The following is an 18159-nucleotide window of genomic DNA, read 5'->3' on the forward strand; positions in this document are numbered from 1 at the left end:
TTGCTTTCAACTTGTGTGCCTTTGTGCATGAGTGTCCTCTCTTTCTCTCTCACCCCCCCCTCTCTCATGTTTTTCTGAACTTATCACCCAGTTGTACATCCTCACTATCCTCCCTGATTTATTCCTTTATTGAAGCCCCTCCTATGTCTCCTACTCTTAACTCATTCCATCCTCAAAGCTGCTGTCCTTTTATTAACGGCAGGCTTTTAAAAACCCTCATTTTACATGAACTAATGGTCATTTACTGAATTATCTCAACAACATATCTTTTACGAAGGAAAACATCCCACGGCCCTTCACAGGATGGTAGCCGGTCAAAAATGGACTTCTTCCCTGCTATTACTCTCATCCTGTGGTGCCTTACCCTGCTAGTTTTTCCACATTAGGAATGGGCGAGTTGCAAATCCCACAAAGTGCTTCTTCTGCTTGTTTCAGAGCAAGCGCCTGATCTCCCAGCTGAAGGGTCAAATCAGTGAGTTAGAGGCAGAGCTGGCAGAGCAGAAGCACCTGAAGCAGCAAGCGTTGGATGAGAACGAGTTTCTGAAGGCTGAACTCGAGGAGGTTAAAAAGAAACAAGATGACACCGAGAAAGCCCAGAGGAGTCTCACCGAGATTGAACGTAAGTTCCAAATTTATTTGAGGGGGGGGGGGGGGGGGGGGGGCATCGCTGCAATATTCTTCCTCCTAACAATATCCTCACAAGCACATTTTCGGGCAGGGGCCTCTGGCTAATAATTAACAATCGATGACCTACTTTGTTCTCAACCCCACTGGTACCGCAACTAATTGTAAATACCAACTTTAATGGCAAGTTATAGATGGGAGAATTTTGTTTCTCTTATTTCCCAGGGAAAGCTCAAGCCAATGAACAAAGATACACAAAATTGAAGGAGAAGTACACGGAATTGGTTCAGAACCATGCGGATCTGCTGCGGAAGGCAAGTTGTTTTTGAATGTCATGATCATGTGCAACAGGGTAAAAATGCGAGTTTGTGATGTGGGAATGTTGCTTTGGTATTGGGGAAGATTACACAAACAGTTGCTTTCAAGTCACATTCGTGATTCGTTCCTGGCTGCAAACCTTCAACAGGGTTTAGATCGGTCTGTGTGGGCAATAGTGTAAAAACTTCTGGCAGCTTGTGCAGGTCATCTTGAGCTCCATCCACAGATTGAGTAAATGAAAGAAAGGTTTGCATTCATGTAACACCGTTTACGACCACCAGATGGCCTAAAGTCACTTACAGCCAGTGATGTATTTGGATTGGATTGGATTTGTTTATTGTCACGTGTACCGAGGTACAGTGAAAAGTATTTTTCTGCGAGCAGCTCAACAGATCATTAAGTACATGGGAAGAAAAGGGAATAAAAGAAAATATATAATAGGGCAACACCGAGTAAAAGAGCGAGGTTAGTAATAATATTAGTTTTAGAATTAAATTTTAAAAGATTAGAATGAGTGTAAGTTAAGTAAAAAGTGGATCTGTTGGAGAGAGCTCGCAGAGAGTCGCCTCGCTCCGGTGCCATCTTGCAGAAGATCTTTGATGCAATGATGCTCATTGCAATTGGTTTGGATGCAGCAAGTTCCACAATGGTTATGAAATAAATGACTCGGCCACCTATTTTAGGTGCTGGTTGAGGTCGAAACGTTCCAGAATTCCCCTGCTCTTCTTTTCCATAGGATTGTTTATGTCCACCAGCAAGGTTAGGTGGGGCATCTTTTAAAGTCTCAATCGAAAGATAGAGGGCTAAACGAAAGATAGAGGGCTGGATTCTCCGTTCCGCTGCACCAGATTTCTGGTTCAGCACACTGGCGGGATGCTCCGTTTCGCCGGCTGGTCAGTGGGGTTTCCCATTGTGAGGCAGCTCAACGCCATTGGGAAACCCCCGGGCTGCAGGCAAAACGGAGCATCCCGCTGGCGGAGAATCCAGCCCAAAACGGAGCATCCGGACGGTGTATTGTTCTCCAAGTAAGGCATGACCTGTCACCTAGATTCTGTGCTTGTGCCTCTGGAGTGAGACCTGAATGCACAACTTTCTGACTGAGGCAAGAGTACTGGCAGCAGCTAGTTTGGTGAATGGTGCAGGCTGGTAAATCTCTGTGCCACTGCTGTAATTAGTGCTGGTTTTGATGAGCCGAGGAAATCTGGAAGCGCCTGAGATGGTGCCTGGGTTAACACTCCTGATTCCTCACCCCAGTGACGTGCAGGTACCAAAGACTTTGTTTACCAGTAATGGTCAACATGGTGGTTAAACTGTCCATGCTTTTTGACAATGAAGCTGCCACATAGTCCTTTTTCTTTGATGCATGGTTTCCAGCCTTGGCAGCAGAGATGGGAGTTTGGGAGGGTGAGAGATACTGGGCGGAATTCTCCGCTCCCCACGCGGCGTGGGAGAATCGCGGGAGGGCCTCCCGACATTTTCTACGCTCCCCTGGCGCCCCCAACGATTTTCTTTCCTCCCCCCCCCCCCCCCCCCCCCCCCCCCGGCTCGGAAAAATCGCCGCTCGCCGTTTTACATGGCGAACGGTGATTCTCCAAGCCCGATGGGCCGAGCGGCCGGCCCTTCACGCCCGTTTCATCACAGCAGCAACCACACCTGGTCGCTGCATTCGTGAAACGGCGCCAGATGCCCGTTTGGGGCATCTAGGGGCCCGATTGGCACGGGAGCACCACGACTGTGCTTGGGAGGGGACAGGCCCGAGATCGGTGCCCACCGATCGTCGGGCCAGTGTCCAAAAAAGACGCACTCTTTCCCCTCCGCCGCCCGGCAAGATCAAGTCGCCACGCCTTGCTGGGAGGCTGAGGAGGAAGACGGCCACCGCGCATGCGCGGTTCGCGCCGTCTGCGCGATGAAGTCATCCGCGCATGCGCGGGTTGGAACCGGCAACCTGCGCATGCGCGGATGACCACATAAATGCGCCGTTTTGCGCGTCATTTCCGGCGCGACAAGGTCGCGACCGGGAAAGACGGAGGCCCGCTCCTTGCCCCCCGGGTGGGGGTGAATTAGGTGCGGGGAGCGGGCTCCGAGGCCGTCGTGAACCTCGGCCGATTTCACGACGGCCATCCCGATTTTTATCGGGAGCGGAGAATACCACCCATTGTTTTGCCGTGTTTTATAGGTCTCTTACAGTGTGTCCCGATTGACACAAGTGCTTTATATGTTAGAATCTCCGTTAGTGTATTTCTTTATTTGTTTCTCTCAGAAACTGAGGATTGATGATATGTTTTGGTCTAATAGTGTCAAATGCAATCTCAACAGGTACACATTCTGAGATGTGCTTTTGCTAATTGATAATTGGATCCATTTTTACCGTTTGAGTCATTATTCTATCTCAAACTACCTCCCCATACCACATCTGGTTAAGGCTTGTGCAGCAATCTACTCATCAACCAGAGTTAATTCCTGTTTACTTTAATTATAAGGTTTGCAGTATTTCATATTACATCTGTTTTTCGTAGAGTTGACAGAGTGTTCCTATTTATTTTTCTTTGCCTCTTTTTTGACCCATTACTCGTTAACGTGCACTTCAACTATTTCCACCAACTTTTGTCTGTATGTTATATCCTGGCAGTGATGTTCTTTGTTTAAACAAATGATCTCTAACTCTTGCAGTTACTTTAGGAGCCATTGTTCCTGGGCTGGAAGAAAAGTATACACCTATCCCTCTGCCCCAGCTCACCTCTCCTTCAACCAGTTCCGGTGTCACAAGCATTGACATTGAACATAGAACTTACAATGCAGAAGGAGTCCATTTGGCCCATCGAGCCTGCACCGGCCCTTGGAAAGAGCACCCCATTTAAGCCCAGATTTCCGCCCCATACCCGTAACCCAGCAACATCACCCAACCCCTTTGGACACTAAGGTCAATTTATCCTGGCTAATCCACCTAACCTGCACATCTTTGGACTGTGGGAGGAAGCTGGAGCACCCGGAGGAAACCCACTGGGAGAACGTGCAGACTCCGCACAGACAGTGACCTAAGCCGGGAATCGAACCTGGGACCCTGGAGCTGTGAAGCGACAATGCTAACCACTGTGCTAACCACTGTGCTACCATGCTGCCCTAACATTGCACAGAATTATATTATGTTTATCTTAATGAACTGTTGTCCGTTTTCTTTTGAGCCTGTTAAAACATTCAAATGACCTGTACCAATATGTCAGCATTTTATTTTGTTATTTTTAAAAATAAATTTAGAGTACCCAATTTGTTTTTCAATTAAGGGGCATTTTAGCGTGGCCAATCCATCTATCCTGCACATGTTTGAGTTGTGGGGCTGAGACCCACACCAACACTGGGAGAATGTGCAAACTCCACGCGGACAGTGACCCAGAGCTGGGATCGAACCCGGGCCTTCGGTGCCTGTGAGGCAGCAGTGCTAACCACTGCACCACCGTGCCGCCCACGTCAACGTTTTTAAATCAACTCCATGATGTTTTTAGAAAAGGTTTAAACTACTGTGTTTGTTTCAATCTGTTTGCATGGGATGTTGATATTTGATTTTAACAGGTGGAAAAATATCCTATTACATGAAAGAGAGAGATAGAACTCTTAACTGTCAAATCCAACGGCTAAATCAAAGCACTGCAACTCTCTGTACATGCCAGGTACAACACCAGTGCTCAGCAGACTCATTGATAGATAATATCCACTTGTTATCTCTTTTTTTTAAGGCAGCTCATGCATCACAGGCCTGTAAGGATTAAGCAGGGGTTGCCTGATTGACTTACATTTGTGTTTCTTACATGGCAAAAAAACTTCCCAATTTGTCATGGCATTTGCGCAGACAATTCCAGCCCCACTTGACCCAGACTCTCAACAAGGGAGAAATTAGATTTTATTTAAAATATCCGTGGTCCTTAGTTGAGCCCACTAAACTGCTTTTACACATGCAAACAACAAAGAGGGAAAGGTTGGTGGAAAGGGAAAGAAAATATTTTAAAAAGGATAAGAATCTTTGCACTGGGATTGCAATGTTGTTTTGAAGTTCAGACTTTCGTTTTGGTCTTGCTTCCATCTAGGCTTGAGATGGTTTTCTCTGGCAATGCTGTCCACCCTCTCTGCAACTCAGCATCATTTCACGTTCACAGCAAAGGATGTGCCAGGCAATTACTGCTTTCAGAACAATACAGCAGTTCTTTCACTTCAGCAAATAGGGGAGAGAGTGCTCGTTCCTTTCACTTGTCAGATCGAATCATTTCTGCCTAATTCTCTCAAAGCATCAGACAGGAACCAATCGCTGACCATTCAGGCAGAACACTGTATCTGGCCATCCCACTTGTTGCCAGTTAACCAAACGTGGTTCCCAAGATCCATTCAGTACTGAAGAGTCTGGCCTCTTCTCTCCATGAACAAACCCTGGAAACGCAGTTTCCTGACAAGCAGGCTGTTTCGACATCGAGTCTCTTGATTATGGGTCCACGGGGATAAAGAAAATGAACAGGAAGGACTCTTACAGATTGTACTCTATTAACCCAGAGGGAAGTACTTTTTTTTAAAGAAAATGAAAATCGCTTATTGTCACGAGTATGCTTCAATGAAGTTACTGTGAAAAGCCCCTAGTCGCCACATTCCGGCGCCTGTCCGGGGAGGCTGGTACGGGAATCGAACCGTGCTGCTGGCCTGCTTGATCTGCTTTATAAGCCAGCGATTTAGCCTTGTGAGCTAAACCAGCCCCTTGTAGACTGTAGACTGTTGTGTTTCCAGAAGAAATGCTTTCGGTTGGAAAATTTCAGTTTGCCAAAACTGAATGGTGAGCATGAATTGCTTCAGCATTTGAATATGGCTGATTAATCGAATGGAGGGATTCCAGGAAGTCAAAGTAACTATTCCAGAAGCTGTGCAAGCCAATGGAAGGGATTAGCAATTTGACTATCTCTGTTTAAACTATCATATTTATCAAACTCACCCCATCATCCATGAAGAACTTAACGGCAGCATTTCCTGCCGCCTGTTCTGTTGGCTAGGAAACAGCCTCATGGTTATTGAGAATGGGCAATAGCAATTTATATCCGGTTCATCGAAGAGTATCATGTCCTTGCGTAACTTAGCAAGGTGGAAAAACGAGCAGACAGAAGGGAAAGGAATTGAAGTGGTTGGGTGGGGTAGTGGGGTGGGGTTCAGTGCTGGGAGGTGGCTGAAAGGATGGATTTTTTTCAGAAGCTTTTGAAAGTAAACAGAGAAGTGGCTTTGGGAGCTACGCCAGACTGCAGGTGATGTGATGAAAGAAAAACTTAACTTTTGAAGGTAAAATAGAACGCATTGGGGGCAAACAATAATCTGGAGTTAGGAGAAGATTTTGGACTGGGATTATAAAACTGGAGATCAGATTATCATTCTGATATGGTGAGGTAAAGCTGTAGAATAGATATTCAAGAATTATCTGATTGTTGCCTGTTTGCTGAACTGAAATTAATTCTATGTTATTGCTTCCTGATTATTTCTGCGGCACATCAGGAATCTTAGACTCGCCCAGAATAACAGCCCACTTTTTAAAAATATATAAATTTAGAGTACCCAATTATTTTTTCCAATTAAGGGGCAATTTAGCGTGGCCACTCCACCTACCTTGCACACCTTTGGGTTGTGGGAGTGAACCCACGCAGACACTGGGAGAACGTGCAAACTACACGTGGACAGTGACCCAGGGCCGGGATTCGAACCCGGGTCCGCAGCGCCATAGGCAGCAATGCTAACCACTGTGCCACCGTGCTGCCCTGCCCACTCTTTTTTGATACTTGACCTTCGCAATTGGAATGAAGCCCAAACCTCTTGAATCAGCCCAGCCTATCTGTCGTAGGCACAAACCCAGATGTAGTTGAGGAGCCAAGGTTATGAATAAAGGTATGCGAGTCTCGCTTCCTGATGTGTATATCTGCCACAGAGGCACTTGTGAACACTGGTGACTGTTGCTAAGGAAACTCAGGGTGGTACGCGGTTTGAGAGAGTTCAGTGGTGGAATCAACAAATGGGGATTATAGAGAGATATTCAGTCTGTGACTCCGTCCAGGCTCACCATTCATAATGGTAGATTGTTATAGTTTGGGCTTTTGCCCAATACTTTTCCTTTGTTTCCCTAGCTAGTCCGCAGCTTTCAGAAGTGTCTGCTTCAGAACTGAAGATTCAGAACTGAAACCTTGGCCTGTACCCCAGACTGTCAATGCCTTGTTGTAACCCGGATCTAATAATAAAGAGAACTCTTGGGATGCTCACCTCCGTGTTCTGTCACCTTAGAAGCCAGAACGTGGCACATCACTAACCCACTGCAATGCTCGCATAAAAACCACTGGGTTAGTTACAAAGTAAAATGAGCAAAAAGACAGCAAAACATAAAAACCGAACAAAGACCAACTTTGCATAACTGAAATGGTCTGTTTAAATAAGAAAAGAGTCGAAACTTTTGAACAATTGCCGCAGTGAGACTTGGCTCAGCTTTTGCCATTCATTATGAAACTGCTCATCCTCCTTCCTGATTCATGATACAATTCCATTGTATGTAATCTACGTACACCGGGGTCAGAAGTTACTTTATTCACAAGGTGACTGTTTCTGAGGCAGGTCATTTTGAAACGACAGCACTTGATGCTTATTTTGACCCTGCGCCAAGGACCCTGACACAGCTTTTAAAAGCTTTGCACACCTTGGGAATCTCCAAATGCTTAAAGCAGAGCTTGTTTTGTGGCAACTTGAAAACCTCTATTTTGGTTGCTTCTAATTGCAAAGTGTTACTTGGCTTCATGCAAGAACTGCTCTCTCCCATTTACCCTTACTGGCAGTTCCTGATTTTAGGATTTTATGACAAACTTTTTAGGATTAAGGACAAACTTACACAGGCTTTTAGGCTCAACCACAAATGTTTGTATTAATTTAAAAAAACCTGATGCTCTGTACAAGAGCTCGAAACTAGTGTAATGATGCCGCACACACTTGAAAGACCAGCTTATTAATGAAAAGCCTCCATGAAAAACCAGAGGCAAAACTCTACATTTCTGCCCAACCCTCAACTCAAACCCACTCCAGATTTAATTGTTGCATTTAACCAAAACCTCAGCCCCAATATCCCTCTGATCTGGCTGATACTTTCAACGGTGCTATGTCTTTTTGTCCGACGTCATTTTATCCAACGACACTTCGTCCACGTCTTTTGGTCCAACGTCTTTTTGTCCGCATGTCTTTTGGTCCTACGTCTTTTTGTCCTACGTCTTTTTGTCCGATGATTTTTTTCGTCAAAGACTTTTTGTGACTTGTTACGTTTTTTTGTCGGATGATTTTTTTTGTCAAAGACTTTTTGTAACTTGACTTTTTGTAACTTGCTTATTAGCACTCCACTCCCCACATTAACTTTTTGTAAATAGAAATCTTCTCTAATGCACATAGCAAGGTATAATATGCAATAAAGGATTTTTATTACCGGTCTCTTTCCTTTAACGAGCCTCGTTAAAGGATAGTTATTATCGTTCTCTTTCCTTTAACGAGCCTCGTTAAAGGATAGATATTATCGTTCTCTTTCTTAATTCGCCCATCCCGAAATGGCAAAGTTCATTGTGTCAATTTACATCAATTTTAAGTAACTTCGGGAATTTTAAGTAATTAGTAAACCTTTAGATTTTTTAACTGCATTTTTAGATTTTTTAACTGCATTTTTCAACTTGCATTTTACTTGCATTTTATCAATTACTTGCATTTTAGCAATTAAATTCACTTGCTGTATTGTACTTGCATTTTATCAATTAAATGGTTTTATACGGAGTTAATTTGTAATTGGATAATTGGACAAAAAGACGTTGGACCAAAAGACGTGTGGACAAAAAGACGTTGGACCAAAAGACGTGGACGAAGTGTCGTTGGACGAAGTGACGCGACACGCTTTCAACACCCCCCCCCACAGCTGGGCCTTCTGGTCGGAGCTGTAGATCTATGAATAAGGGTGACCGTTCCTGACTTTCCTTGGTGGTTGCACTTCAAGACTCAGCTGCCTTAGCCTTTTTATTCCAAAACTTGATCAAAAATATATCAAAGTATATTTCCTGGACACATCCTGTTTGGGTGGTCAGTGCTTAGCATCTTCTAATTGCTTTTAGCCTGGTCCCTGCCTTAGTCGAGACAAGCCCATTCATCATGATGTTGTTTCCATGGCTGAAACAATGGACCCATTCAGGTGTAATGTCTCTGGCTCTCAATTTGATATGTATATGATAAAGTCAATTTCTCCTTCACTATTCTCGATGTTTGTTTGTATAAAGGCTGTTGTTTAGGATCATCAGCTCCAAATGGCATCCCAGTTTCTTTGAGTGGATTGTCTGTTTGCAACTGTTTTGTCTTTGAGATGGTAATGTACCAGTGTCTTGATTTCGGTATCGACATGCTTTGAAGATTAACCTCTTTTATATTTGTTAAAAGTCCAGTTGGAGGGGATTCCGATCCTACATTCAACAACACATAGAGTCAGGCCTTTCACAAGAGAGCCAACAGTACTTGTGGAAAACCAGTCATAGAACTCCTATAGTGCCGAAGGAGGCCATTCAGCCCATTGAGTCTGTACCAGTCCTAGGTTCTTTATATCAGATTGCCTTACATGATATCTGTGCTAAATTCAATATGCTAATGCTGCATCACAACAGTATTACACTTCAAAAGTACTTCACTGGCTGTAAAGCAATTTGGAACTTCGAGGTCATGAACGATGCTGTTGCAAGGCTATATTTTATTTTTACACTTGCACCGTTACAAAAGCAGAAAATTGAAAATGCGGGACATCTGAAATAAAGCAAAAAGTGCTGGAACTCTCACATGAATAGGCAGCACCAGTGGAGAAAAACAGAGTTAAAGTTTCAGGTTAATGATCTTTCATCAGTGCTGGCCATAGACGAGGATAGTGTCATCTTAAATGAAATGTCTTATGGTTGATTTAAAAAAAAAAGAAATTCGTGTACACTCCTATTATTATATCCTTGCTGGAATTAACCCCTTCAGTAATATTGATTTTGTTTTGAAAAACAGAATGAGCTCAAATTATGGAAAAAGGGACAACTAGCAAAGCTCTAGATTTCCTTGGGGGAGGAGGGGGAAAATGAAATTAAATGAAAATCGCTTATTGTCACGAGTAGGCTTCAATGAAGTTACTGTGAAAAGCCCCTAGTCGCCACATTCCGGCACCTGTCCGGGGAGGCTGGTACAGGAATTGAAACGTGCTGCTGACCTGCTTGATTTGCTTTAAAAGCCAGCGATTTAGCTGAGTGAGCTAAACCAGCCCCTAATAGCCTTGGAAAAATAAACTTCACCATTTCAGTCCACATTTCTAACTCTGCCAAGGGCAAACAGGTTTCTGCTGTGTTAATCTGAGCTGATTGCTGTATTTTGATAGCACTACATCAAAGTTTATAAGAGGTTCATTCCCAAAGCTTGCAGCATGGAGCTAACCTTGTCAGTAGTCATTTGCTGTAGACTTGGTAAAAGTACAATTCTTACATCCCATCTCAAGTGTTTTAGATCATTGTGAGAAGGTAGCTGTTGTTCAGTTCTCCTGTCACAGCCAGGAACCTGGCTAAGGCAGAAGTTGATTACATATCATCAAAGGGTAGATATTTGCCTGTGGTTGTAACTATGGCGGGCAGCTTGAAGCTCTCTATCTCAGAGATTCCCAGAGTGCCAGTGGAGGAGTAAGCTGTTTAACACATCAAAAAATTCATGTATTTTTTTTGATACATGTAACTTTGATAGTTTGTGCATCAATCCAACTCTGATCTTATAGTCTATCTTCCATAAACAATGGAGAACACATGTAATTGCATGTATTCTACTCCCAGTGCCCTATGTCGAAAATAAGGATTCCCTGTTAACATCTTCAGGTGGGCAACACGGTGATTAGCACTGGGACTGTGGCGCTGAGGACCCGGGTTCGAATCCCGGTTCTGGGTCACTGTCCGTATGGAGTTTGCACATTCTCCCCGTGTCTGTGTGGGTTTCACCCCCACAACCCCAAAAAAAAGGATGTGCAAGTTAGGTGGATTGGCCACGCTAAATTGCCCTTTAATTGGAAAAACAAAAATAATTGGGTACTCTAAATTTAAAAACAATATACCTCCGGGTAATACAAGATGCCGGGCAGAAGTGAATTACACTCCAAATCATTGGATCATGGAACACATTGGAACATTAACCCAAGAAAATATGCAGCATCAAATCATAAGATGATGGAGATTTCACTGCACCCCATCATTTAAAAAGGAGATAGAGAGAAAGCTGGGAATTATGGACCAGTCAGCCTGACATCGACAGTGGGGAAGAAGCTGAAGACAATTTTAAAAGATTTAATAGCAGAGCACTTGGAAAATAGAGGTAGGATCAGACAGAGTCAACATGGCTTTACAAAGGGCAAATCATGCTTGACTAATCTACAGGAGTTCTTCCAGAATTGTAACTAGTAGAATTAATGAGGGGAAGCTTTCGACAAAGTCCACATGAGAGATTAGTGTGCAAAATTAAAGCGCATGGGATTTTGGAAAGTGTCGTGATGTACAGAAAACTATTAGTGGAACAGCTAGTTTCACCTGTTGCTCAAATGTTTGCGATATCTCCCGCTATAAGATTGCTCTTATCAGCAACTGTGGAAATAGGGCCAGAGCCATTTTCTCACCATGCAAGCTAGATGCTGAAATTGGGTAATTAAAAAACACCCTGTGGCATAATGGCTGCCCTGATCAGATCATTTTTGTGCTCTGTATCGTGCAAACACATGACCGGCCCTTTAATACTGAAACGTGCCCCGTCTACCTTTTGATTTGGCCGGAAGGGCAAGGTATCTCAAAAACCCGAGCAACAGGTGAAGCTGTTTGTTTCACGCTGTTACTCTACAGTAGCAACAGGAGTGGGATTCGTCCCTAACAGGATGCTGCCTTCAAATCAAAAAGACATTCAGCCTATCACACAAATGAGTAATGTATATAAATTTCCGTGCCGGTGTGATGCTTGGTAAGTAGTCCTTGAGTCAGCCTGGTGGGGCGGATCATATCAAACAGCATGCCCCAGCCACTGTTTGCAATGGGCAAGATACGGACCATACCGAACCAGCCCGTGCTTGCTTAAACTCAAAACAGTGTCCAACATTAGACATGATTCAACACCGGCGGCATGGTGGTGCAGTGGTTAGCACTGCTGCTTCATGGCGCCGAGGACCCAGGTTCGATCCTGGCCCCACACCACTGTCTCTGTGCAGTTGAAAAAAGTTAAATGAAATGAAAATCGCTTATTGTCTCAAGTAGGCTTCAAATGAAGTTAATGTGAAAAGCCCCTCGTCGCCACATTCCGGCACCTGTTTGGGGAGGCTGGTACGGGAATTGAACCGTGCTGCTGGCCGGCTTTGGTCTGCTTTAAAAGCCAGCTCTTTAGCCTGTGTTAAACCAGCCCCAGCCCCAGTTTGCACATTCTCCCCATGTCTGTGTGGGTTTCACCCACATTACCCAAAGATATGTAGCTAGGTGGATTGGCCACACTAAATTGCCCCTTAATTGGAAAAAAAATTGGGCACTTTAAATTATCAAAACGGTGTGATTCCACGATTGTAAAAACGAATCAGTAAATAATCCACAGTGTGCTAAGAATTACACTGACAACCAATTTAAGATTGTCAGTCTGGCTCACAGCGCGGTGCATTTGCATGCATTGGAAGCTACATATATTAATACATAGGGCCATGGTCTATAAAGACAAAGATCATGTACACACATTGCGCCTGTTTCACCTTAAAATAAAAGTATTATTCACGTCATTCATTCAGTCCCATGGCAATGCCTTGACTAATCAGGGTCAAGCTGCCTGGTTTAAATTTCAAACCATGCTTGGCAATTATCTGTCAGCATCAACTGGTGCATTTTCCATGGCAATACCGCTACCAATCAGGGTACATTTGCCAACCAATCCGTATTCTGTTTGAATATATACATTTTTGTTTTGGAGGTATTCTTTCAAAATGTCCTGATGAGCGTATGACAGACAGCTTGACATGTCCCTCCTTTCAACTATATTCAAGTTCAGGAGTGCCAAACAAATATGACTTGACTTGGGCCATTAAAACAAATTTATATAATTCCAAATCTGTGAACAGTACATTTAAAACAGATTTTGGAGTAATGGAAATGATAATGTGGGGGTTGGGCGGTGCAGGCTGTGGGTGGAATTGAAATAATGTAGAAACGAAAAATCACGTGGCAGTTTGCCAGGGTAGAGCTAGATTGGGTATATTGTCCGTGGTGGGGTGGATTGGGTATATTGTCCGGGGTGGGGTGGATTGGGTATATTGTCTGGGGTGAGGTGGATTGGGTATATTGTCCGGGGTGGGGTGGATTGGGTATATTGTCTGGGGTGGGGTGGATTGGGTATAGTGTCTGGGGTGAGGTGGATTGGGTATATTGTCTGGGGTGGGGTGGATTGGGTATATTGTCTGGGGTGAGGTGGATTGGGTATATTGTCCTGGGTGGAGTGGATTGGGTATATTGTCCTGGGTGGAGTGGATTGGGTATAGTGTCATGGGTGAGGAGGATTGGGTATACTGTCTGGGGCGGAGTGAATTGGGTATATTGTCTGGGGTGAGGTAGATTGGGTACATTGTCCGGGGTGAGGTGGATTGGGTATAGTGTCCGGGGTGGGGTGGATTGGGTATATTGTCTGGGGTGGGGTGGATTGGGTATAGTGTCTGGGGTGGGGTGGATTGGGTATAGTGTCTGGGGTGGGGTGGATTGGGTATATTGCCCGGGGTGGGTGGATTGGGTATATTGTCTAGGGTGGGGTGGATTGGGTATAGTGTCCGGGGTGGGGTGGATTGGGTATATTGCCCGGGGTGAGGTAGATTGGGTATATTGCCCGGGGTGGGGTGGATTGGGTATATTGGCCGGGGTGGGGTGGATTGGGTATATTGGCCGGGGTGGGGTGGATTGGGTATATTGTCTGGGGTGGGGTGGATTGGGTATAGTGTCTGGGGTGGGGTGGATTGGGTATATTGCCCGGGGTGGGTGGATTGGGTATATTGTCCGGGGTGGGTGGATTGGGTATATTGTCTGGGGTGGGGTGGATTGGGTATAGTGTCCGGGGTGGGGTGGATTGGATATATTGTCTGGGGTGGGGTGGATTGGGTATATTGGGTGGGGTGGATTGGGTATAGTGCCCGGGGTGGGGTGGATTGGGTATAGTGTCCAGGGTGGGGTGGATTGGATATATTGTCTGGGGTGGGGTGGATTGGGTATACTGTCTGGGGTAGGGTGGATTGGGTATATTGTCTGGGGCGGAGTGGATTGGGTATATTGTCTGGGGTGAGGTGGATTGGGTATATTGTCTGGGGTGGGGTGGATTGGGTATATTGTCTGGGGGGAGGTGGATTGGGTATATTGTCTGGGGGGAGGTGGATTGGGTATATTGTCTGGCGTGAGGTGGATTGGGTATATTGTCTGGCGTGAGGTGGATTGGGTATATTGTCTGGCGTGAGGTGGATTGGGTATATTGTCCGGGGTGGGGTGGATTGGACGGGTTGGTGATAAGTATAGGTGAATTGATCTTCTAAAGGGAAGGACGATATGATCTGATTGACTTTCTGCTCTATTGATTACTTGACTTATTAAGCTTTGAGACGCAATATCTGTCTTCAATCAAATTGTGAAAATACATAATGAAGATAAGGTTAGAAACATTTGAATTTTGAATCTGCTGATTTAGAGAAATTAGAACAAGTTGCCCTGCCGAGTAGTTCATGCCTGTTGTATTCCTGTGCAAGGCAGTCAACCCTCGTGTTTTCTATCCCCAATTAAGCAAGGCAGCAATTACTTTAACTGAAACGTGAAACTTAAGTACATGTTCTTTAATATGCAATTTAACGTAAAGGCTAGGCAGACTGCACCACCTGCTGGCTACCACTCGTAGAACTCTTTTGAGAAGAATGTGCACAATGAGCATCAGGATTTGTGATATGAATCAGGCTAATGATTTGTTGTGGTGTGTCGTTCTGTGACAGATCACTCGAGTTCAACTTTCCCTGCCTCATTTTCTATGCTACAGTACATTAACTTTGATCAGATGTTTCTGAATGGCTGTGTTACGTCTCTCTCTCTCTCTCACTGTCTCTCTCTCTCTCTCTCAGCCTGTTGAGCACTGAACACATTTTCCAGATGGCTGATCTCACTGAGCTCATTTCATCAACTTCTCAAGCCAAACTGGGTTTTAATGGTGCTGGTGCCCTGAATGTTTCCTGACTACAAGTCCTGATCAGTTAGAAACTTCCATCTCTCTTGGGATAGCTGAGAGACAGGGCATTGGCACGTTAAAATATACCATTGATTCAAGCTCATGTGCCGGTGAAATTAAAATAGACCCATGTGCTTCATTAGTGCTCTGGCCCTATCTGGTTCAGGACTTGGAAACACCAATGCTATGAAGAAGAGTCTAGCCAGCATGGTAGCACAGTGGTTAGCACTGCTCCTTCACAGCGCCAGGGACCCAGGTCCAACGCACTGCTTGGGTCTGTCTGTGCGGAGTCTGCATGTTCTTCCTGTGTCTGCGTGGGTTTCCTCCAGGTGCTCTGGTTTCCTCCCGCAAGTCCCGAAAGATGGGCATTGAGGTGATTTAAACATTCTGAATTCTCCCTCGGTGTACCCGAACAGGCGCCGGAGTGTGGCGACTAGGTCATTTTCACAGTAGCTTCATTGCGGTGTTCATGTGAGCCTACTTGTTTCATTAATATTGCATTATTATCATTATAAGAGTCACATGAACTTGAAACGTTAACTGTGTATCTCTCTGAGGGTGGCACAGTGGTTAGCACTGCTGCCTCTCAGCACCGAGGACCGGGTTCAATCCTGGCCCCGGGTCACTGTCAGTGTGGAGTTTGAACATTCTCCCATGCCTGCGTGGATCTCACCCCCACAACCCAAAAAGATGTGCAGGGTAGGTGGATTGGCCACACCAAATTTTCCCTTAATTGGGAAAAAAAGAATTGGGTATTCTAAATTTATTTTTAAAAGTCTGCTTCTCTCTCTGATGCTGCCAAACCAGTTTCTGTTTTTATTTCTGATTTCCAGCATCCACATTATCATGGGAAATTTTAAGCCTGGCTTTATGCATCAACCAAACCTTGAGCTGAGAGGATGGAGAAGAGGAAGGCAATCTCCCAAGTGGCTGGACTAGTGGACAGCTGGATTAGTTTGGCTAGAGATTGGAGATGTGCAGCAAGGCTGCAGTAGCAGTTAAACGATCAGCCAGTGTGTCCTTCTTCTCCTCTGGAACTCTGTTTCTCAACATGTCTGCCTCGACATCTCCTTCCAGTGATTTGAAACCCCCTGGCCCCAGTTCCTCCCCTTCACCCAGCTTTCCACTCCTCCAACCCTCTCCTATCTCCACTCCTCTGGTTTTGACATTTTGTTCCTTACCTTGTAGAACGATATAATGTTTCTCTTCATTTGAGGAGTGCTGTAGAAATGTAAATTGTTCAGTAAATAATTTGACAAAATTCATGTTGCAAATCGGCCTTTATCTCTACTATCTCTACAGACGAAATTTCACTAAAAGTCTTCTCTGTACGATTTTCTGACTTTCAGCTCTTCGTGTGCCCATTTTTAGTTTTAAAAAAGAACAGCGCAAAGAACTTCTCGCCACCCACCTCACGAAGGTACTTAGTCCGATCACGCTGCTCTGATCTGATTGCACACAATTCATCATCTAGACTGCCGTTTCCAGGAGGCAAATCTCGATTTCTACAAACCAAAATCGACCATCTTAATCCCCGTCATCTCGTAAATGTTACTGAGAAAGGAATTGGATACATTTTTAAAAATACAAATATTTGAAGGTGATGTGTAAAGAGCTGGGTCTAATTGGATATTTCTTTTAAAATGTTGGTAAAGATACAATGGACAGAATGGCCACCTTCTGAGCTGTTGTAAGATTCTTGGGTTAGTGTGTGCAGGGCCAGTTAATTAAATAAACCCGCCAATCTCCTACAATTCTCCGGTTAGATTTAAGACCTGGATAATGTTGAAAATCTTGATATTCGCAAAGAGATAACAAAACCTTAATAAATGAATGAAGTAGAACACAAAATTAATAGGGTATCGTTAAAAGTGAATAAATAAATTAATGGAGCAGTGAGCATACTAACAATTTAATTAATTAATTTATAGAGTTGGGGCACAGCAGAAAATCAATAAATGAATGGAGCAGTTGACACTTGCCTTGCTACTTTTACTGTTACTGCTTCTTGCTGCAACTGATTCTCATTGTTTCATGTCTTATTTACTTGAAATGTGGAGTAAGTGATTACCATAAAATCTCTGACTGCAGAGATAAGGGGCTGGTTTAGCACACTGTGCTAAATCGCTGGCTTTTAAAGCAGACCAAGACAGGCCAGCAGCACAGTTAAATTCCCGAACCAGCCTCCCCGAACAGGCGCCGGAATATGGCGACTAGGGGCTTTTCACAGTAACTTCATTTGAAGCCTACTTGTGACCAGCAATTTTCATTTCATTTCATTCATAAGTTAAAAAGCAAAGCATTTTAAAACTGGCAAGTCATGTTGCAGCTGTATAGAACCTTAGTTAGGCCACGCTTGGAGTATAGTGTTCTATTCTGGTCGCCACACTGCCAAAGGATGTGGAAGCTTTAGAGAGGGTGCAGAAGAGATTTACCAGGATGTTGCCTCGTATGGAGGGCATTAGCTATGAGGAGAGGTTGAAAAAACTTGGTTTGTTCTCACTGGAACGACAGAGGTTGAGGGGCAACCTGATAGAGGTCTACAAAATTATGAGGGGCATAGACAGAGTGTCTAGTCAGAGGCTTTTGCCCAGGTTAGAGGGGTCAATTACTAGGGGACATAGGTTTAAGGTGCAATGGGCAAGGTTTAGAGGAGATGTACGAGGTAAGTTTTTTTACACTGAGGGTAGTGGGTGCCTGGAAATCGCTGCCAGAGGTGGTGGTGGAAGTAGGGACGATCGTGACGTTTTAAGGGGCATCTTGACAAATACATGAATAGGATGGGAATAGAAGGATACAGACCCCGGAAGTGTAGAAGATTTTAGTTTAGACAGGCAGCATGGCTGGCGCAGGCTTGGGGGGGCTGAAGGGTCTGTTCCTGTGCTGTACTTTTCTTTGTTCTTTGTGTTAAAATAACTCTTCTTTTCACTA

The 18159-nt window shown here is 44.5% G+C and overlaps 1 protein-coding gene across 7 annotated transcripts in view; it reads left to right on the forward strand.

Annotated features, from left to right (window-relative positions):
• Window positions 1-18159, forward strand: part of hip1 (huntingtin interacting protein 1) — a 308710-nt gene that overhangs the window by 245125 nt on the left and 45426 nt on the right. For all 7 annotated transcript variants that reach the window (XM_038813806.1, XM_038813808.1, XM_038813807.1 and 4 more), the window contains 2 exons: window positions 436-619; window positions 850-938. In XM_038813806.1, coding sequence (XP_038669734.1) covers window positions 436-619; window positions 850-938 — 273 coding nt within the window. The remainder of the gene's footprint in view (window positions 1-435; window positions 620-849; window positions 939-18159) is intronic.

The sequence above is a fragment of the Scyliorhinus canicula genome, chromosome 12 (genome assembly GCF_902713615.1).
Source record: "Scyliorhinus canicula chromosome 12, sScyCan1.1, whole genome shotgun sequence".
In the NCBI taxonomy this organism is placed as follows: Eukaryota; Metazoa; Chordata; class Chondrichthyes; order Carcharhiniformes; family Scyliorhinidae; genus Scyliorhinus; species Scyliorhinus canicula.